The following is a 23,031-nucleotide window of genomic DNA, read 5'->3' as shown; positions in this document are numbered from 1 at the left end:
TGAGGGTGAGTAATAAATGACATTATTTTAATTTTTGGGTGAACTAACCCTTTTAGCCTTGTCTGTAAAACCGGAGGATAGTCACGCAATACTAATGTTGTAACATTAACAATTTGAGAACAAAGTATAATAATAATTTGCACGGTTTGATGTGATATGAGTTAAGTGATCGTTAGATTTAATCACCATTGGCAGCACGATTTACTGAAATGCTTTTTTTTCCAGTTGGTCAGAACAAAAGTGGCAGACATGTTACTTACTTGTTCAGATGACATTTTCTGGAGAGAATTCTTTTTTTGGTCATACTTCCAAGACATAGAATCTGTGATTCCGAAGTACAGTATCCACACCGGTGCGGTGACTGACAGTAAACTTTAGATTCATCCGTGCTGAGGAGCCGTGCCGATACACAACACACGTAAAGATGATAATTCCGCAAATAACTGCAATTGCAGGTTTCAAACAGAGATGGCGACAAAAAGGCAAATCTTACGGACTGCAGCTTTAATGTTGGTATTTATGTGGAAAATGTTCATTAAAAACACTAGTGGAAACTAAGTCATCTCTTTATGGAAAATACACAGAATTTTATTTTTCATAACCTTGTGTTTTAATTTCTAATAATTGTATAAAAATCAGCTAAAACTTTTTTTAAAAAATGCAAGTTTTACTTTATTAAACAGATAAAAATATTTCTAACATTTCATAAATCATCATATACATTTACACAGTTTCACTGAATTTATCACACATTAAAATTTAACAAACCTATTCGAATACAAAAAAATTGTAAATTAACAATAAGCAGTCACAATGGCAACTGGAATGGCATCTGTTAAAAAACATTCTGCATTTAATACGAACGATTATGCTGTCTTTCTAAACAGATGTAAAATAACAACTGATATCACCAATTTATCAGTCAAGCACATATAATACAGAGTCACATAATACACTAAAGATAGTTTCACATTGGAGGTTAATGGAAACAGGGTTTTCGTGTGACCTCTTGACAACTCGGTGATATCACACACACACACACAAAAAAAACTTTAAATACTCAATTATGAACAATCTTTACTGTTAACATTGTATTGCGTTAAACTCTTTCTCCTCGTCTATCCATTGAAGTTCTTTCTCTGTCTTTAGCCAGTCGGCAGATGTAACGGCTTGCCACTTGCAGGTCCCAGTTGTAGCGGGCGAGAATTTTTTGACATTCCTCACGAGAGCACTGATTCATGTAATACAGCTGTTCTGTCTGATGATGTAAAGAAAACACAAAAAATGACAGTGAATGACACTGAGAATCAAAGTAATGTATGCAATGTATAAAATCATTCACTTTGAACAAGTGTTAATTCTCTATTACCTTAAGCTGCTGTTCTGCCCGTGCAGGATTCCAGTCATTGCGATGCAGAGCTCTCTGAACCTCCTCAATGGTCACTCCATGTACCGCCTCCTGAACCTGATGACAAAAGAGTAAAAAAAAATTATTAAAAAAATAAAAAGGTACAAAAATACAGCAAAACAGTAATATTTTGATTAAATTAATTGTTCTCTATTCTAAATTATTTAATGTAATTTATTCCTGTTATGGCAAAGCTGATTTTTCATCCCATACAGTAGAGAGGGGTTTTTTTTTCTTTTTTAAATCAGTGCTACCTGGCTAGAGAAAACAGGGGAAAAGGCTGTTGTATTTCCTTTTGTCAAATAGGTAGGAAAACTTCAACACCCATATTGCACTGGGCATTAGTGTTGGGGGTAACGCATTACAAGTAACGTGAGTTACGTAATCAGATTACTTTTTTCTAGTAACTAGTAAAGTAACGCATTACTTATACATTTACTACAAAATATCTAAGTTATTTTTCCCATATCAGTAATGCAAGTTACTCTGTTTTCCCATTTATTGACTGACATTTCTCCTCTTCCCTTTGTTGAGAGAAATTGGGAGGAAGTGCAGAGGCGCTGTGTAACATGACGGTTATTGTAGTTCTAGAGTCTAGACTAAATGTAGGCATGCCTTTACTCATCTCGCTTGCTATATGGCTCTATATCAGCACGCTGTGATTACCTATGGCCGAATCACAGCCGTGCTGATATAGAGCGATAACGCATGGCTACTTGCGTGATATTGCTATATATATATATATATATATATATATATATATATATATATACACATATAAAAAAATTATATATAATAAATATGTGTAAGTTCTTTATTTTATACAAATTTTATATCATTAGTACTGAAATCACATTTATAAGACAAAGCAAAATTGTTGAACATAAAGAAATGTGCATACTTGTGCTATGACTGCTTCCTTGTCAACTTGCGGTGGATACCTCTCCCTTCCCTTTTCCCGCTCTCTTTCTTTCTCTTGTTCCTTCTCTCTCTCCTTCTCTTTCTCAATGCCATCATCTAACTGAGGGCTTGACTTGGCCAGATGTGCCATCCTGGCAAGGTTGTTAGCCCCGAAACACTGCTGCTGTGGTTGGAAATGGAACTGTAGCTGTGGATGAGTGTGAGGGGTCCAGCCTGCTGGGTTTACTGTTCTCCGATCATGGATCATCATCTGGGGTTTGAAGCTGGTGGTTGGTGGGCTGATGCATTTGATGTTGGGGGGTGGTGGGCGTGGAGGTGGGGTGACAACAGCATCACTAAACCTGCGGGGGTCTTGCATCATATTACTCTGCATGAGTCTGCGTGGGTCGGGTCTCTGAGCTCCATTCCCACCAGCACCTCGACCTTTGTCCTGTGAAGCACCAAGGATGGACTCCAGGCTTCTCGATATGCCTGAGAATTGAGAATAAGACAGATTGGGACTGGATACACTATAATTCAAAATTTGATGGTTGGTAATCATTTTTAAATGATTTTATCTCTTATGCTCAGCACGGCTGTATTTATTTGATCAAAAATACGATAAAAACAGTAATATTGTTATTACTATTTGAATATATTTAAAAATGTAATTTATGCCTGTGATGGCAAAGCTGAATTTTCAGCAGTATTAATCCAGTCTTCAGTGTCACATAATCCTTCAGAAATCATTCTGATAGGCTGAGCTGGTGTTTAAGAAACATTTCTTATTATCATCAATGTTGAAAACTGTTCTGCAGAATTATTTGATAAAAGAACAGCATTTATTTGAAATAGATTTTTTTTGTAACAACATAACTGTCACTTTTTGATCAGTTTAATGAATCCTTTTTTAGGAATACAGGAATTAATTTCTTTCAAAAAATATCTTGCTGACCCATAACTTTTGAATGCTAATGTATATGTACAAGACAATAACCTCTTTTGTAGGTAGTGAGCCTTGAATAAAACTCAAATGATAATGTGTCAAGTTTTTTACAGTATAGTTTAAGTTCTAACCTGACATTTTCTTCAGGTTTGAGCCTTCCTTCTCTCTTGCTAATGGAATCCTCCAACGTCTGGGTCTGAAAAGTTCACATAGAATGACAAAAGTCTCATAAACAGCCCCATTAGACTGACATCCAGCTGTTTAGCAAATTCAACCCTTACAGTTTACAACTTCATTTAAAATGTCACTCACTCATCTATTCGTTCTGGGGTGCCCCAGCTGCGTGTCGGACCAGACACAGGAACTGCTGCTGTGACAGCAGGGGCAGCTAACACAGGGGGGAACCAGCCAACACTTAGAGTTCTCTGGTTTTGCCCCTTCCACTCACACAATTCCAGCCTATGAGGAAACAGAAGAGCATAGAAAAGACAGAATGCAAAAGACAGTCAGTTTTATAGCATCTGAGACTGAGGACTATCACAAAGCCCTATTTAGTTTCTCTACTTGTAATTTACAAATACATTTAGATGAATAATCCACAGCGCCTTTCCTTTTCTGACAAGACTTGGTCTGCTTTAACATCAGTGTTCATATATATATATATATATATATATATATACACATACATAATGCTATATATACACATATATATGAGCAATATCACACAAGTAGCTGTGCGTTATCACTCTATAACACAAATTAAGGTATTTTTGATGAAATCCGATGGCTCAGTGAGGCCTGCATAAACAGCAATGCCACCGAACTTCTCAAGATCCGTAAAGGTACTAAAAACTTATTTAAAACAGTTCATGTGAGTACAGTGGTTCAACCTTAATATTATAAAGCGACGAGAATACTTTTTGTGAGCCAAAAAAACAAAATAACGACTTTTCAACAATATCTAGTGATGGCCGATTTCAAAACACTGCTTTGAATCTTTTGTTCTGATTCAGTGATTCGGATCGCGTGTCAAACTGCTGAAATCACGTGACTTTGGTACTCCGAATCACTGATTCAAAACAAAAGATTCGAAGCAGTGTTTTAAAATCGTCCATCACTAGATATTGTTGAAAAGTCGTTATTTTGTTTTTTTGGCGCACAAAAAGTATTCTCGTCGCTTTATAATATTAAGGTTGAACCACTGTACTCACATGAACTGTTTTAAATAAGTTTTTAGTACCTTTATGGATCTTGAGAAGTTCGGTGGCATTGCTGTCTATGCAGGCCTCACTGAGCCATTGGATTTCATCAAAAATATCTTAATTTGTGTTCTGAAGATGAACGAAGGTCTTACGGGTGTAGAACGACATGAGGGTGAGTGATTAATGACAGAATTTTTATTTTTGGGCGAACTAACCCTTTAAATTATGCTAAATTTGTTCTGTCATCCCTGGGGGGTTGAATTCTTGTACTGTCCAAGTGTGGTTTGCATGAGAGTCTGAAAAAACTTCTAAGTTGATTGAAACTAAGGGTTGAACTATGAATGGAATGCTACTAGGTCAAAGGGAGGGGAGACGGGTTAATAATTTCCCACTACCTTTATGAGAGTCAGTGTTAACTAAGATTTATTGGCATGACTGTTAACAATACTGCCAAAGATCATAAGTTAAAGGAAATAGACAATATAGAAAATTAATATAGTATGTTTAAAAAATAAAAAATAAACAAAGAGAAAGGGGTAAAAAAAAAAGAAAAAACACATTTAAATAAAAAAAAAAAAAAAAAAAAATCAATTAAAATATTTTTTGCCCATGGGCTCTCTTACCCATGGTCTATTACAGTCACTAGATCATTCGCCTGTAGACAGAGTTTTCTGGGATCTATGAGATCTTTCACTGCACGAACCTCCATAGGCTGTGCCTGAAAATAAATTAAAAAAGAGAGAAATTAGAGAGAAAATACATTCTATGTGTATCACTCATTAATAATAGTACAAAATGAACACTGTGCCAAAACCGGGGAAAAACTGCTCCTGAGTTTAGATACATCTTTTGCAATATCAATAGCACAAGCGGTACTGTTCACAAGATTGGGCTTGGTAAAATTTTTTAAAGGGTTAGTTCACCTAAAAATGAAAATTCTGTCATTAATTAGTCACCCTCGTGTTGTTCCAAACCCGTAAGACATTCATTCATCTTCGGAACACAAATGAAGATATTTTTAATAAAATCTGAGCCAGTTCTGTACCCTCCATTGACAGCTACGCAACTACCAATTTGATGCTTCAAAAAGTTCATAAAGAGTTCGTAAAACTAATCCATATGAATTGAGCAGTTTAGTCAAAATTTTCTGAAGAAACACGATCGCTTTACTTGATTGATTGAACAGATTAAATTTAAGCTTTTACTTTGGGTGAACTAACCCTGTTTTTGAAAGAAGTCTCTTATGCTCATCAAGGCTGCATTTATTTGATACACACTTACTGACCCCAAACTTTTGAACAGTAGTGTATATTAATGAGATTATTTTTTAAGGAGAGGCAGAGGTTTAACACTGACATCTGCTACAATAGTGGTGAGCTGAGAGAAGGTCGGTCGGTCAGCAGGATTGCAGGCCCAACATTTACGCATTACAGAGTACAACTCCTGCGGACAGTCTGAAGGTCTCTCCAATCGCTCACCTTCCCGTTCTACACGATACAAAATCTACACATAACACAACACACATCAGTTAGTCATCAATGGAAATAGTGGTGTTTACAGCTGAACACACAGTTTAACTGCATCAAACCAACTATATACCTGTCTGCCAGACAGTCCCAACCAGGGCTCCTCACAGTAAGTAAACATTTCCCACAATGTGACACCAAACATCCAGACATCTGAAGCATGAGAGAAAGAACCCACACGCAAACTCTCAGGAGCACACCTACAGAAAGGAGGCTGGAATTACTATCCTTGAACTAAGTGGGTAATAATTGTACTCTGAACTCTTTTTTGGTGCTTAAATTCAGCTTCTCACCATGCGAATGGGATGCGTCTGTGTGCCGTCATGATATAGTGGTCTTTGTCCTGATCCAAGCCTCTCATTAGTCCGAAGTCTCCGATCTTCACTTGCTCTCTAGAAGCCAAGAACACATTCCGGGCAGCAAGGTCTCTGTGGATGAAGCGTCTGGACTCTAGGTACTCCATACCTGCAGCAATCTGTGTGCTGAAGAGCCAGAGTCGTGAAAGAGGATATTCTCCATGTCGTAGACGCAGAGTGTCGTATAAAGAACCGAAAGGAGCCAGCTCAGCTACCTGATAAAAAAGAAAAAAAAAAGAAAAGTGTAATTATGTCATCCGTCTTCACATCACCAGCACTTCTTATGATTATCAATGGCTAATATTTTTGTGCAAACCTTAACATTTTTTTCAGGATTCTTTGATGAATAGAAAGTTCAAATGAACAGCATTTATTTAAAATAGAAAGTTTTTGTAACATAATAAAAGTAATATGATTTTAGACAAAAGGTTATGTTTACCATTTTAAGAGGACGAGTAAGGACAACACCATAGAGGTGTATAATGTTGGGGTGGTCCAGAGACTGCATGGTCGTAACTTCCATGAGGAAATCAGTCACCATGTCATCCGGTCTGTTTGAGCCACTCCTCAAGGTTTTCACTGCTACAGGCAACTTAAAAAGAGGGAAACAAGTCAGTTATGGTGACATTATGCTTCTTGATAGGCAAAAAGAGAACATAGATACTTGTATTTGGTATAGAGTACTCACCACTCGTCCAGTTGGTGTGTGCCATTCTGCTTTCCTAACTACCCCAAATGAACCTGAGCCTAGCCTGTCGCCAAAGATCAGTTCACTGTCCTGGATAAGACAGGTGAGCGCGCGCCCTGGATCTGGCCCCTGGCCTGGCCCAGCACCATTATACGGCTCACTTCCCTCAGGGGTGCGACCATTGAAGGCCTAGCAGAAAACAGACAGTGATGATCACAGGTAGTGAATGAATAAACAGAGAGGGTATGTAAAGATGTCAAATACTATACCTTCGTCATCCACGGCCGTTGTCGCATGTTGGTTTTGTAACGTTTGACGGCTTCCCATAATCGTCGCTGTCCTGTTGACAAAGAAAAATCACAGGAAAATTGCAATAAATACAAACCTAAAAAAATAAGACAGAACAAACAACAAAGAGCAAAGAACAAACCAACAGACAAACCATTTTACACTCTTTGAAGAAAATGTTCTATACAGAGCCTTAAAGGGTTTTGTTAGGTGCTTAATGTATAGAACCTTCTAGGGGTTTCCATCATGGGATCATTTTATGGATTTAGTTTTAATTAATTAATTTTTTTAATTCATTTTTAATTTTAATTAAATTTTATTAATGAAACAGTTCGTAAACATGCTTTATCACTAGAAAAAAATTAACCTGTTAAATGAAAGAATTATGCAATCATTTAAGACATTTCTTTTTATAATCTTTTTGGCATAAAGCATTCATTAAAATTGAGTCAAGAACCCTATGGTTATATATAACCCCATTTAAAGGCACAACATGTAAATTTTCACCGTTAGAGGTCGCCTATTCAAAACCAAGGCGTAGCTTGATGACGCCGAGATAGAGCGTGGAATCTTGGGACTTGTCGTCTTCAGCTCACAGTCGGTGGAAAAGAATCGAGACGGGACTCGGGCAGAAATCATGTTCATGGATGAGATTATTAACGTTACTGTAGTATGAAGCAGAGCAGGGCCGTGTGCTGTGTGAGCTGAGCGAGGCCGCTGGAGCGATTGCTAATGAGAGACGAACGCGACACACGGCTTTCGAGCAGCGGAGCTTTATGTTATAACATTACTCTGTGTGTTCACTCGGCAGCTGCTACAAGACACTTGTTGCACACTGCAGTAAGCTAGATTGATATTAGAATATCATATTAATAAATGCTGGGTGGCTGGTGTTGCTAAATGGCATGCAATTAAAGGATTAGTTCACTTTCAAATGAAAATTAGCCTAAGCTTTACTCACCCTCAAGCCATCCTAGGTGTATATGACTCTCTTTTTTCTGATGAAAACAATCAGAGAAATATTAATAAATATCCTGACGCATCCGAGCTTTATAATGGCAGTGAACAGGGGTCACAAGAAGGAGCAGAAGAAAGTGCTTCCATCCACATCCATCCATCATAATATGTGTAATCCACACGGCTCTGGGGGGTTAATAAAGGCCTTCTAAAGCGAAGTGATGCGTTTGTGTAAAAAAAAAAATCCATATTTAACAAGTTATGAAGTAAAATATCTAGCTTCCACCTCAGATGCATCAGGATATTTATTACTATTTCTCTGATTGTGTTCATCAAAAAGAAGAAAGTCATATACACCTAGGATGGCTTGAGGGTGAGTAAAGCTTGGGCTAATTTTCATTTGAAAGTGAACTAATCCTTTAATTTTAAAACATATTGTATGATGGATAAAATGCTGGATTACTGTTATTAAAAATAAATCTGTATCTGATTATGCTATGTTAGCCACATGACAAAATAGTGTTTTTCTCTGAGCCTGAGGCATGGTGAAAACATGCAGTCGCAGAAAATCAAGAAAACGAGATTCAAATAATAAGACTAAACGTGATGAGCTATATAACAATAATTTGTTTTCTGTCTATAAATGTATCCAAACAGTTGTTCCCTTAAACATGTAATATATTAAAGCGTCTTTGGTGTTTCCATGGTTTCTACAAAATAAAACGGAAATTGAGAGTAAGGCAGGTATGACGTCACTGATAGGCAACGCACGGACACGGTGTCCTGGTTAAAATTGCTTATTTCTATGGATTTAACCATTCTTGGAAACATCTGAGATAATGTAAGTACACAAGTCAACAAAATATAACACTGTTCTAGTGGTTTTTGGATATTTTAATCCAAAAATCTTACATATTGTGCCTTTAACCTTCTTTCTAAGAGTGTATATTACAGTTTTTCATAATTGCTCAAACACTAAACCCCATTCTCTGAACCAAATGCTCAGTGGCTTAAACTTATTTGTCAAATAAACAGGTTCAGAAAAGAAAAGAAGAGGAAGTAGATGAGAAAAAAATAAGGTGTGGTCAGTGTTGTCAAGGCTGGATCAGAGACAGAGGGTTTTTCACTTTGCCTGGCAAGAGACAACATTTTTGCAATATTTGCAATTTTTTTTTTTTTTTTTAGTGTACTGTAACAGTCATTTCATTTAGAGTTTTCTTTGACCTTTTAGACTAGTGCATTTTTACAGTATGCAAATGCTGGATATAAAGAAATTCAATTATATACAATATTAAATACAATTCTATACTAACAGTACATACAGTATACAATATATTCACCTTACCAAGTTGCGATTACTATACTTTTTATGTAATTGCAAAATTTGTTTAATGTATACAATATACATTTTTTTCTGTAACCTCATGCTCTGAATACTGTGTTCTCCATTTTTTATGTAGTGTCTAATCTGTAGTGTTTATTTATTGACTGGCTGTGTGTATGATCTGAAAGCTTTGTTTGATTTTGAGAACCGGTGAAAAATGTTTTGAGACAATTGTTTGATTTTGCCAGAAGAGTCAGTGGTTTTGTGAATGTAGTTTGAAGACTGCCTTTGTGTTTAATGTTGTAAGAAAATGATTGAAGGTTTCAAGAAATTTGTCTTAGCAATTGTGAAAAACTGTAAAGGTACTAATGATATCAGAAACATTACATTTAGCACTGAAAGGGCATTAAGTTCACAAAACAAATCAAAATAACATGATATTCAAATGAAAAAACCTGCTTTAAAAGACAAACCTGGTTTACTAATGCCAATCTGTTCAAGGTCTGCTTCTTTAACGTAGTTCAGGTGTTCAATTCGCGTCACATTGAGTCCATCTCGCATCCTTAGGTAGAATCTCTCTAGCTGCACTTCAGCAAGGAGCTGGTACAGCCACTGTGTGTCATGATCCATCATTATTAGACTGTCCCACAGCAACTATGAGAGTCAAACAGAGCAATAAGATGAGATCAAAAAAGGAAGTAAAATGAATCTAAAAATTCTGAGAGCGTGACTCGATTGAATTGTTTTTTTTTCTTTTTTCTGGCTAGCACTTTCCAGTTTTGTATTTATTTTCATTGAAACTAGCTCTATATACCTAGAGTACTGTATTCAAATATCTCTTCTGAACAGTAACCGCATGGCTGTTCCTTAGAATTAGAGGTTTCACTGGGTTGCTATGGATGCCTGTAGGGAATCTGCAGCGAGCAAAAAAAAACAAAAAACAAGGGAAAAACAAGAGAGAGCTGTGTTGAATGTCCTCTTAAAGGGCACGGTGCTCTAATCCTTTTTTTCTTTATTCAGTTTAGATTTACAAGGGATAGTGCACAAAATTTGCCAGTTTAGCTGTTAGAGGCCATTTTTAACTGTAGTTCAATTGCATGAATGATCAACTAAATAAATAAATAAACTAAATGCTTATATAAATTTAAAACTGTTTTCAAAAAATACACATTTAAAACTGTTTTTGGTAACACTTTATAATAAGGTCCTCTTATATTACATTAGTTAATGCATTATCTAACATTAATTAACAATGAGCAATGCATTTGTTACAATATTTATTAATCCTTGTTAACATTATTTAATAAAAATACAACTGCTCATTGTTAGTTCATGTTAGCTCAGGTTCAATGAATAATATTAACAGATACAACTTATGATTTGAATTATCTGTTAGTAAATGTTGACATTAACATTAGGATTAAAAAAATGCTTTTTTTGCATATGCATAGTTTTTTTTAAATGTTTTACATAGTAACTGCTAATAGGCGGATGCTTGAACGCTCTCTTGTGTATCTGTGTAAGTGCTCTGTGAAGAGTGTCAAGGTTTCTATTTACAATGTTTTGAAGCGTTGATCATCGTAGCCAATCACAGACATATCTGTTGAGCGCATGAATGCAATGGCCAATCAGAGGTGTTTAAGTTCATCAGAATCCACTCAATACACCAAGCTTTAGTGATTATAAAGGGAGCACTCTTTGCTCGCTTTCTGTTTATAATCCATATACAATTTGAATAAAAGTTTCTGGATTTACAACTGTATCTGAAACGGCAATGACTAACAGTGATATAACCATAGCAACAGACGGGACAAGACAATCTGACACTAAAATCAAGGAAGCAGAGAAGTTTATAAACCAAACGAACCACTTTTTTTCAGCAGATACCAATGAGGAGAAAGGTATGTGGCCAGCCACTTCAGGCATGTGAGTGTAAAAGAGAATGATTTACCTGTTCAATACAATTAAACTCATAAAGCAATTATGCTGTGAATGACCACTGAATACCTCTCTAAAGTATTCTAACTTGTTTGTATTGGCAAGGAAATCCCCTTCTAACAGCTTCATACTGTATGCACATGCATGCAAAGCATTGTTTGAAAGATATACAGAATAGGATGAAACCTCCAAAAATACTATTTTGGCCTACCAAGCACTTTTGTCATTGCCTTCACATGTATGTGAACCTCCTACTCCTATCAGCATGTGTACAAAGATACAACTAGAAACTCTCTGCACTCTTGTGTTTACAGAAGCATGACAACATACAGACCAACTCAGACACATGACCTTTAGTGAATAATCAGCCACTATGCCGCTAGTATGAAGAGACCGCTCTAAAACTATGGGGGCTTGTCTGAGCAGGTAACCTGAGAGTGTCAAAATAAGATTCTGAGACTACACACCCAAAATCCACACCCCAAATGACAAGAGAAAACTTATCTTCTTCAGAGGACAGTCAAAGATTATCGTGCAAATAATTTTCAGTTCTAACAGGTTGCAACTTTCAGGCCTGTTTTGCTCTAGTCGACTTGTTCGATAAAGCAGTGCTTTGTTGTTTCCACTCACATTTCATACAGTCTCCTCTGAAACTGGGTGTGAACTGACAGATCAGACAGTTTCTACAGCATTATTGTAATCAAATATGTTTCTAACCCTGAAAGTCTTAAAAGCAGAAAAGAGTAGCCATTTACACCCAGTGTACACCCAGTTCATTGAAACAAATGACAGCTTCTGTTTGTCAAAAGGTGTGACTTCTTCTCAAATGATAGAAATGTGTCAAACATATGCAGGTGACCTATGGCTGGACAGACAGTCACAAATAAATATATGGGTCATTACTAAACATTACTAATTTCCCAATTAACAGTGCAGTACTATTTATATCACAGTTATTTGAGAGATTTGTTGTACAGTGATTGATTGCTTGGCCACTCAATATTCAAAATGAGTGCTAGGATTTTTTTAATTTCATTTTTTTCATACAAACATAAAACATACTAGCAAAACAGATGACAGCAGCATTAATAATACAGTATAAGCTAAATATTGAATGTCAGTTATGATTTTTCAGTTATGGGAGGATTTTGTTTTGTTTTTACAAAATGTGTAATTTCAACAAATATATAAAAACACAGGCCTTCACTGAAACTGAAACTACAGATACTGTAGGAAGGAAAAATGCATAAATGTCTACAGTCTATAAATAGACTATAGAATATATAGAATATAGAGTAGAATATGAGGAATTATTATACACCGATTCGAATGAAAGCTATTAATGTAAGGCTTTAGAACGCAAACGTACATATAATAGTTTCACTTTGTGCTATAAATCAGCCATAACAACAGATAAGGACGACTTAGAAACCTGTGCCCAGGTGAGTGTTTGTAGCATAACACCAAAGCGGAAATGACGCTCTTTAAAAAAGAATTAAATGGTAAATCGTTAGTTTTGACCAACCAGCCCTTATGTTTAGACTCTCATACACTTTGATTAAATATATTATTTATTTTAAGGCATAATTCACTTTTCCTTGCAGAATGAGGATGCTACTTGCAGTAAACAAAAGCGTATACTTACAAATAAACAATCGACTTTTTGTCCACAATCGAATCACTTCTTCTTCTTCAGCTCGTGTCAAATGCACTCCTGGTATAAGATGTCCATTATAAGTCGTTCATTGAGTTTCACCCATGTTTATTATGCTATAATCCGTTGTACTAGAACAGTTTATACAAAGTAGTTTAATTAATCTGACTATCATTAATCTGAAGGTTAAAAGAGTCGTGTTTTATATTAGGTGTTTTATAGACTGCGTCTGACGTCTCTGTGTGATTTCAAAGCCTTCAGTCTGAGTTCTCCCTCACTCCGCCTATTCCTATTCACGTCCTCCGCCCTTCACCAATACTACCCCCTCATCACCTGCTGGATTTATGCCCTCATTACATCATACTGATAATGACTGTTGCTTTTCTCCCCAAATTTGACAATCATATAGATTTTAATATTTATCTTCCTCCTTTCCCCCCGTTTTTATCATGGTGCATGGTTTCAAAAAGCTACTATCCCCTGTAGCCTACTTGAAATTCACGTTATTGTTTTTGTTGTCCCCATCATAATTATAAAATATTATTTTATTAGTTCATTCTCTTTATAATAAATAACACTTTACACTGTGTCGATTTTTATCTGCAACTGACATTTTATTTTGAATATTATATAGTTGGACAATATCATGGTTTTCCAGTTAGTTACATTTAACTAAATAAATTATTACATTTTAAATGTGGTGCCATCCATTGAGTTTTAGATTGTGGTAATAATGGATAAAAGCAATATTCCAAAGCAGCCACGTGTCCAGCTGTCTATAGGCTTATTTTCTTGTTATAGGCATACATTTCAAAAAATAGAAGTGTTGAAATAGAGGAAGTCAACACCTGTTTAATGGCAATAAATGTGTATGATAATGAAAATAAATGGGTGTGAAAGGAAATCTGGTGTTATTGTATTAGTACACTAAGTATGAAGGAACTCTCATGTTTGGATTGCATAAAGACCTGCATCATTAGAAGCACTTGAAAACAGAGACTATTTTCCCCATGCAGTGCCCCTTTCAGTCATGCCTATCTGATCCTGTCTTTCCAGTTTGACTGGATATTTACTTTCTTCTTGTCACAAAGACACATACGCACACATATGCAAATGATCATGTGAAATCATGTATTAGATTTCCCTTAGTCAACCTACAAATATCGCCCTTTAGGGTAAAAAGAACTTTTATCAACAATTCACTTCCTGGTTCTATATTTTGACCATGCTAACTTTACCAATAGAAAAGTGGTGTATACATGTTTTCTTTTTTATTATGTTTTTTGTGATCTATAAAAGGCGCATATATGACCCACTGGATTGAACAAAACTAACCGCAACTTCACTGCATGGAATTATGGCACTAAATTTAAGCACTCACTGCTCATCAACCAAATTATTCATCAATGAGCAATGCTTTTATTTGTCAGTAAACCAAATAAACAAAGTGGAAACCTTTGTGTATAATAATGAATCACATCAGTACGATATAACAGATATTTAATAGCTAGGTTCAGGGAAATCCCATTTACTGTGAATCTGTTGAGTCAACTGCATGCTGCAATTCAGAGGACTCATCATTTAGTCCAGACTAGTGCAATTTTTTCAGTTCTTCCTTCCCATCATATTGTGACTCAGGCCTAGAAATATGCAGCATGTACTTAACCATAGGATCTTATTTCAAGCTTGAAAAATACTGACAGCATAGAAAAAGATCATTAACCACAGAGATGAGTATAGACAGGAGTACATACCATATCTGAATCATAGCCATTTAAATGCAGCTACTGAAAACCAATAACCTAATAAACTTAACTTTTTGAACCTACTAAATATTTAAGATACTAGATACTTGATTCAGAAAAACATATAGCTTAAACACCCTTCTTCCATTTGAAACTCATTTTTCTTTTGCGACTCCTTCATCACACTGTTTAATCCAATATTTCTATGTTAACATGTTGCAAGTATCTTCGTATGAGTGTTATTTTGATGCTTTATTTTGCAAGCGTTTGTAGCGCCATTACACGAGACCAATGATGTCATCAGTTGCGCGCAGCAGCTGTTCGTTCGTGGTTTCGTGCAAAGAACGCGACTGTATTCATTGATTGGGGTGGAAATCCTCGTAATGCACAATTTGGTTTCTTTGCCCCAAATTCGTGGGAAATAAAGGCAAAGCTGCAGCGTGTGTTTTTAACTTACACTGGTGTAAAACTGCACGTAAAAGGTGAGTGATATGTGGGTATAACTCAAGAGACTGTACAGTAGATAGCTGTTAGCTAGTCAGCTAATTAGCGAATTTGCACATGCCAGAGAGAGAAAATTACCAAAGCAACCGTGAATTATTCGGCTTATAACGTCGTTGCAAAACTCACAAAATATATGTTCTCTTGATATAACATGACCATTGAAAGACTTTGATTAGGGTTGCTAAATATGAAGCTGTATAATATATGTTCACCGCTCATTTAGTTGTTGATAGTAGCATTTTACCGTTGTGCATGAATATAAGTATCACGTTTGGTTAAACTCGCACAGATTGTATGTCTATTGTGAGTGTCTAATTCTAATACTTGCTTTCTTTGTAAATTGTTCTGCTCCTTTGTATTTAATCCTTTTATACAGGAGTAAATGAAAACAATATGTAAAATATATATTCTATTTGTTATATCTAAAATGTAAAATTAGATGTATGCAAGATATATAATATGTACTTTGCCAATCACTATATATTAGACAAGACCAGTTGTCAGTAGGTTATAAGTAATACATATGTATTATGCAAATTATCCGCCTGCATCAGAAACAAAATTCAGGGTACTGAATTTACCCTAATTCATATTTTCACTCTTCCAGACGGCAAGCTGGCGCAGGTAGCAGGTTGCCAGTGGACTATGAGAGACAGTGGTGGAAGCCTGGCTCAGAACCGCTGGCAAGGGGAACTCTCCTTGACTGTGAGCCAGGAGGCCAGCAGTGTTGGAGGCATGGGAGGTGGTCTAATGGATCCAAACTCCCCTCCCAATGCCACCAGCCCCATTCACCTCAAACTAGGTCACAAGGAGCAAATCTGGACTGGAGAGTACATAGAACCAGTAGAAGTTGATGAAGAGGTTGGATTTGATGAGAATGAAGAAGATATGGAAGAGGAAGAACAGGATGAGGAAGAGATTGATTCTGATTGTGCCCAATGGGAAGAGAAAGATGAAGTAGAAGACTGGCAAATGCCATTTGAATCACAACCGCAAGTTATGCTCGCTAATAGTTATCGGCAGCAGGTGTCCTCGAGTGAAGGGGAGGCCAAATTCAAAGCCAGAGACTTTCCTGAGAATCCCTTCCAGATTCGACTTCATGGACTTAGGCAGCAAAGACTGAAGCGCTGGCGAAGACTACGGTCTAGTGCAAGGTTACGCAATCGGCTCGTGCAGAATTGGAAAACGTGGAGACAGCGGGCGCAGTGGGTCGGCACCTTAGGGTATCGACGGGCAAGGAGGTGGCGCCAGTATAGCCTAATTGCCAGCAAAAGACGAGAACAGGGATGTGACACCTTGGGCTCATCACAAATAGGTTTGGAGACAACAAGTGGAGGAGAAAAAGGTGAGACTTTTGCTTTTCTCATTGTTGTATAGAGCAGGGGTTTTGAAACTGGGGTCTGTGGACCCCCAAGGGGCTACAAGGGAGTGCTAGGGGGTCTGTCAAAGTTTATAGAGAAAAATTATTTAGATTAATCAGACTTATAGCCAAAACTGCATTATATTATTGTTTGTTCTCTCTCCACAGAAAAACAGTTTTTTGGTTTCAATGGTTATCATGGGGATTCTCAGTCAAATTCAGCAGTGTCTGGGGTTCGGGAACATCTTTCTATACCCGTGAAGCCCACCACTCAAAAGATGGAGATGGTCCTGACGGAGGAGCACAGGGCTTATGTCCAAGGTAGAATTTCTGTTGTCTAGAAGCTGCAGAAAAATCTCATTATCTCTTTAGGTTATGATATGGAATTATGTCCAGCATATTGGGATAATACAGGTTTTATGCCAAGATTTCAGCCCTAATTGAATGTAATACTCCTCACAGATTTTGGTGTTAAAATGGGTAAAATGTCCTTAGCTCTGTAGTGGTGGTACCTCATGCATACATTTATTTATTTCTCAGGTCTTCTTGATGAATACCTTCGAAAGTATGGAAGTCTAATTCCTGTACATTCAGATGATATTGTCGAGGAACTGCAGGGCATCTTTAATGAGGACTTCTCTCAGCCTCACAGGTCTTGCACATGCACAACCTCAAATACACTCTTTTACTTTTAATTCTTTGTCTTTGTGCATCTATTGTGTATAACATAGATCTTTAGAAAGAAAGCTAAAAAGTTTTTTTTTTTTCTTTACCATGTTCCCACAGGAAAGTTGTGGTGCAACATTTAATTCAGGTTTACCAGAGGTCACCAGGGACTGCCATAGTGAAAGGGTTCCGGGTGAATTACAAGCGTCACGTTCTCACTATGGATGATCTTAGCACCCTCTATGGACAGAATTGGCTCAATGACCAGGTCAGTTTTGACTTATACATGATACATTTAATTATTTTGCTTTTCTCAGTCCTGCTTATGCACACATTGTTTTTTCATCTGATTTCTTAAGGTCATGAACATGTATGGAGACCTTGTGATGGATTCAGTGGCTGAAAAGGTGAATATTATTATTTTTTTTCTCATTTCTCTTATGTGCTTCTTCTGTTCTGCTATATAGTTCATTGGTATTCACTTGTGTTCAGCGGTTTCTGTTGTGTGTAATGGCATCTCATTTACGTTTAGGTGCACTTCTTCAACAGTTTCTTTTATGACAAGTTGAGGACCAAAGGTTATGATGGAGTGAAACGGTGGACAAAGAATGTAAGAACTGTAAACCTCTTATCATTTGATTTGAAGTTCATTACCATTCAAAATTTTGAATTACCATTCAAAAATGTCTTTTTAATGTTTTTGATAGAAGTCTCTTATGTTCGTCAAGTCAACTTTTCTATTAGAATTTATTTCAAAATGTAATATATTCTTGTGATGGCAAAGCTGAATTTTCAGCATCATTATTCCAGTCTTCAGTGTCACATGATCCTTCAGAAATCTTTCTAATATGCTGATTTGGTTCTCAAGAAACATTTCTTACCATCATCAATGTTGAAAACAGTTGTGCTTAAAGGGTTAGTTCACCCAAAAATTAAATTTCTGTCATTAAGTACTCACTCTCATGTCATTCTACACCCGTAAGACCTTCGTTCATGTCCGGAACACAAATTAAGATATTTTTGATGAAATCCGAGGGTATCTGATCCACACATAGGCAGCAACATCATTGCACCTTTTGACGTCCAGAAAGGTAGTTAAAAACATGGTTAAAATAGTCAACGTGACTACAGTGGTTCAACCTTAATGTTATGAAGCGACGAGAATCCTTTTTGTGCGCAAAAACAAAACAAAAATAACGACTTTATTTAACAATTTAAACCGCTGTCATACGTAGTGAACTCAGTGCAGGCTTCCTTGTTTACGTCCGAACGCCAACTCAGTATTGGCCGAAGCTGAACACATGAGCAGCACGATGCATGCATGTAATGCTGACACATAGGTTCCGTCCAATAATGAGCCGGCATTTGGACATAAACAAGGAAGCCTGCACTGAGTTCACTACGTATGATAATTGTTGAATAAAGTCGTTATTTTTGTTTTGTTTTTTTGGCGCACAAAAAGTTTTCTCATCGCTTCATAACATTACGGTTGAACCACTGTAGTCACGTTGACTATTTTAACCATGTTTTAACTACCTTTCTGGACGTCAAAAGGTGCAATGACGTTGCTGCCTATGTGTGGATCAGATACCCTCGGATTTCATCAAAAATATCTTAATTTGTGTTCCGAAGATGAATGAAGGTCTTACGGGTGTGGAATGACATGAGGGTGAGTACTTAATGACAGAAATTTCATTTTTGGGTGAACAAACCCTTTAATATTTTGTGGGTTCATTCTTCAGTGCAAATCCTTAAAGTAAATCAGCAGAACTTTTCATGTTCTTGCTTTGATTAACACAAGTTCAAACATGTTTCAGGTGGACATCTTCCAGAAGGATCTTTTGTTGATTCCCATTCATTTAGAAGTGCACTGGTCACTGGTCTCGGTTGATATTAAACGGCGCTCCATCACATACTTCGATTCTCAGCGAACTCTAAATCGCCGTTGCCCCAAGGTATAAGCCTCATAAAAAATATAGTGTTTTATGTACTTTAGTACAATCAAAATCTTCTCCACAAACAATGACATTTCTTTGAACTTGTGTATAATGTCTAAAGCCCGGGATACATTCCACGATTTTAGCAATCCAATAAGATCATTACAAATCACACTGTGCGACATGGATTTTTTTAAACTTGGGTACGGCAAGCATGTAGACACGTCATCAGCATGTGCTAGTGGTAAACAAAAAGACCATGATGAAATACACTTTGGCAGTTGTAGTTTTTATGTGTGCTGAAAAAAAGAGGAAGTGGCGAAAGAGGAAGGTGAAAAAAGCTTGAGGTAAGTTTTAAGTTTTAGCACCATGTCACGTTGATTTCAGGTCGCATTTTTATTGGCTGCTCAGTAGATGTAGGTTGTAGCAGCAAATGCACTATGCGATGATCATGCTGAATTTCTGACACTGTCAAAAAATGATCGTAGACTATCTTTGATTGCAAGACTGTGACAACGGCCGTCTTTGTACCTCTCTCACTTTACGACATAGGACCACCGATTAGAGCCACGATCACAGAATCTTTCGTCTGGGACAGCCAAAAACCGTGCAGTGTGTCCCGGGCTTAAAACAATATAATAAAATCTTAACCTTTGTGTTTGTTTGTAACTCTAATTGGCTAAGTGATCATTTTTTTCCCCTCCACAGCATATTTTTAAATACCTGCAGGCAGAAGCCATGATAAAAGACAAGAAAGACTTTCTCACAGGGTGGAAAGGGTTTTTTAAAATGGTAAGTCCAGACACTGCAGTGACAACAATTTCCTCAAATTGTTTCTTTTTGTGATGGCTCAATGACGTTCAGCTTGACTTTTTTTTTTTTTTTTTTTTTAATCTAATGCTGTACAAATGCCTGAATGACAGTTGATAAAGCCTCTTTTTTATGTTACAGAATGTTGGCAGACAGAATAATGACAGTGACTGTGGTGCATTTGTCCTGCAGGTATGTACATACACCATCTTCATAGAGCTGACCATGTTCTGTGGTTTTATGAGTGGTTGATAGGATTTAAATTAACTGACACAATACTGTACAGTTATTACTATTTATCCAGAGTAAAATCTATTAAGATAGACTGTGGTGGGTTAAAGTGTTTAAAGGGTTAGTTGACCAAAAAATTAAAATTCTGTCATTAATTACTCACCCTCATGTCTTTCCAAACCCATAAGACTTTCATTCATCTTCGAAACACAAATGAAGATATTTTTAATGAAATCTGAGCTATTTCTGTCCCTCTATTGACAACTACGCAACTACCACTTTAAAGGATTAGTCCACTTTCAAATAAAATTTTCCTGATAATTTACTCACCCCCATGTCATCCAGGATGTCCATGTCCTTAGTGGACTTCAATGGACTCCACTGTTGAAGGTCAAAATTACAGTTTCAGTGCAGCTTCAAAGGGCTTTAAACAATACCAAACGAGGAATAAGGGTTTTATCTAGCGAAACGATCAGTCATTTTCGAAAAAACATTCAAATGTATATGCTTTATAAATACAAATGATCGCCTTGCAAGTCGTTCCGCCATTCCGCCTTCCGTATTCTTCAAAAAGCTTACGCTGTATGTCCTATGCCTTCCCTATTCTACTTATGGAAAAAATGGAACTGGCGCCACGTTCGTTCCGTAAGTTGAATAGGGAAGGCGTAGGACATACAGCGTAAGCTTTTTGAAGAATACGGAAGGCGGAATGGCGCAAGGCGATCATTTGTGTTTATAAAGCATATACAGTTGCATTTTTTTTTTTATTTTTTTTTTTTTTTAAGAAAATGACCGATCGTTTTGCTAGATAAGACCCTTATTCCTCATCTGGTATCGTTTAAAGCCCTTTGAAGCTGCACTGAAACTGACATTTGGACCTTCAACAGTGGAGTCCATTGAAGTCCACTATAAGGTGAATAATCCTGGAATGTTTTCATCAAAAACCTTAATTTCTTTTCGACTGAAGAAAGAAGGACATGGACATCTTGGATGACATGGGGGTGAGTAAATTATCAGGAAAATTTTATTTGAAAGTGGACTAATCCTTTAATGCTTCAAAAAGTTCATAAAGAGATCGTAAGACTAATCCATTTGAATTGAGCAGTTTAGTCCAAATTTTCAGAAGAGACTTTGATCATTTTATATGATGAACAGATTGAATTTATGCTTTTATTCACATATAAACATTCATCAACTCACACATCAGTTGTGGTAAACGGAAGCTCAAGCATGTTTGCTTGAGGTTCATTCTCATGTTTTCCGAAACATGTTTGAGCTTCCAGAAGAGGTTTATGTTTTTTTTTTTTTTTTTTTTTCTGTTTATGTTCGCTGATCAATGTTTATATGTGAATAAAAGCCTAAATTCAATCTGTTCATCATATAAAGTGAATTGTGTCTCTTCAGAAAATTTGGACAAAACCACTCAATTCATTTGTTTTTTTTCCCGACCTCTTTATGAACTTTTTAAAGCGTCAAAATGGTAGTTGCGTAGCTATCAATGGAGGGACAGAAATCGCTTGGATTTCATTAAAAATATCTTCATTTGTGTTCCGAAGATAAACAAAAGTCTTACGGGTTTGAAACAACATGAGGGTGAGTAAACGATAACAGAATGTTTTTTTTTTTGAGTGAACTAACTCTTTGACATGCTTCATCCAAAATGCAACAATCTGTATTCCACAAAGGCACAGAGAAATGTTGTCAGAATGTATTTTGTTTAAGATGTCTTTTCCTCAATTCTACACACAAGATTTACCTTTTATTTCTTTCTTTATTTTTTCCACCTCCTCTTTAGTACTGCAAGTGTCTCGCATTGGGTCAGCCCTTCACTTTCCGTCAACAGGACATGCCCAAGCTGAGGAGACTTATGTACAAAGAACTGTGTCATTGCAAGCTCTCACTGTGATATTTGTGTAAAGACTGCACAACCAGTGGGGAAAAAGATACATTTGTCCAAAAAGCCTGAGAGACTTCACAATGAGGATATTTCATCCTCATTCACTTTTATTTTTATTTTGTATAACCTTTTCAGTTGGTTTCATACTGGAGCCCAACATCTTGACTGAAAGATCTGAGGTAATCAACTGTTGACAGCCTGTCTTGCCCTTGTGATGTACTGCCTAAATGGATCATTCTGTTGTGGGTTTTGTATTTGTTCTGCACATAAAGATGAGAGTAACTGTGCCCTGATGCAAGTGACGAATCGTGTCTGCAGTTTTGTTTTTAAATAAATCATCTTATGAAAATATCAATCTGGGTAATCATCAGAACACCTAAATTGTTATTCTGTTAGTCTCATTGCAATTAATAATGTGGTATTTTGAAATGGCGATCGGGTTACTGAGTCAAGAACATGAATCATGTTATGCTGTGTTCAAGATTATTCAAACTGGAAATAATCCCAGTAAGCTGTTTTTTTTTTTTTTCTTCTTCACAAAACATATTTATATGACTTATTAAATGACCCACTAGTAACAATAGCTGTGAATCATAAATGACTCACATTTCTGAACAGGAAAACAGCTCTTGGGTAATAAGGGAAGGGTTATCTCTGACTATATTTTCTGGAAGTGAACAAACCTTTCCTTTCT

General features: G+C 36.5%; 2 protein-coding genes across 3 annotated transcripts; one reads left to right on the top strand and one right to left on the bottom strand.

The window, feature by feature from the left end:
• Window positions 1-491: 491 nt before the first annotated feature.
• On the bottom strand, window positions 492-13,500 carry tnk1 (tyrosine kinase, non-receptor, 1). Of its 2 annotated transcripts, XM_051901343.1 has the most exons (15): window positions 13,179-13,500; window positions 10,410-10,509; window positions 10,069-10,249; window positions 7,296-7,366; window positions 7,027-7,215; window positions 6,778-6,930; window positions 6,276-6,553; window positions 6,056-6,182; window positions 5,813-5,959; window positions 5,080-5,174; window positions 3,567-3,713; window positions 3,386-3,450; window positions 2,310-2,800; window positions 1,370-1,465; window positions 492-1,258 (listed from the first exon to the last, which is right to left on the bottom strand). In XM_051901343.1, the coding sequence occupies exons 3-15, from the start codon at window positions 10,226-10,228 to the stop codon at window positions 1,100-1,102; spliced, it is 2,178 nt and encodes a 725-aa protein (XP_051757303.1). In that variant the 5' UTR covers window positions 10,229-10,249; window positions 10,410-10,509; window positions 13,179-13,500; the 3' UTR covers window positions 492-1,099. The 2 variants fall into 2 exon arrangements, with proteins under 2 accessions (XP_051757303.1, XP_051757302.1); XM_051901342.1 differs by lacking the exon at window positions 10,410-10,509.
• Window positions 13,501-15,224: 1,724 nt separating this feature from the next.
• senp3b (SUMO specific peptidase 3b) lies at window positions 15,225-22,688 on the top strand. The gene is made up of 11 exons (XM_051899220.1): window positions 15,225-15,414; window positions 16,044-16,781; window positions 16,965-17,117; window positions 17,337-17,448; window positions 17,583-17,730; window positions 17,822-17,869; window positions 17,995-18,072; window positions 19,280-19,417; window positions 20,108-20,191; window positions 20,351-20,401; window positions 22,236-22,688. The coding sequence occupies exons 2-11, from the start codon at window positions 16,082-16,084 to the stop codon at window positions 22,344-22,346; spliced, it is 1,623 nt and encodes a 540-aa protein (XP_051755180.1). The 5' UTR covers window positions 15,225-15,414; window positions 16,044-16,081; the 3' UTR covers window positions 22,347-22,688.
• Window positions 22,689-23,031: the final 343 nt, after the last annotated feature.

Source organism: Ctenopharyngodon idella, chromosome 7 (assembly GCF_019924925.1).
Source record: "Ctenopharyngodon idella isolate HZGC_01 chromosome 7, HZGC01, whole genome shotgun sequence".
In the NCBI taxonomy this organism is placed as follows: domain Eukaryota; kingdom Metazoa; phylum Chordata; class Actinopteri; order Cypriniformes; family Xenocyprididae; genus Ctenopharyngodon; species Ctenopharyngodon idella.
Note: the sequence above shows the minus strand (reverse complement) of the source record. Positions and strands in the feature narration are given on the sequence as shown.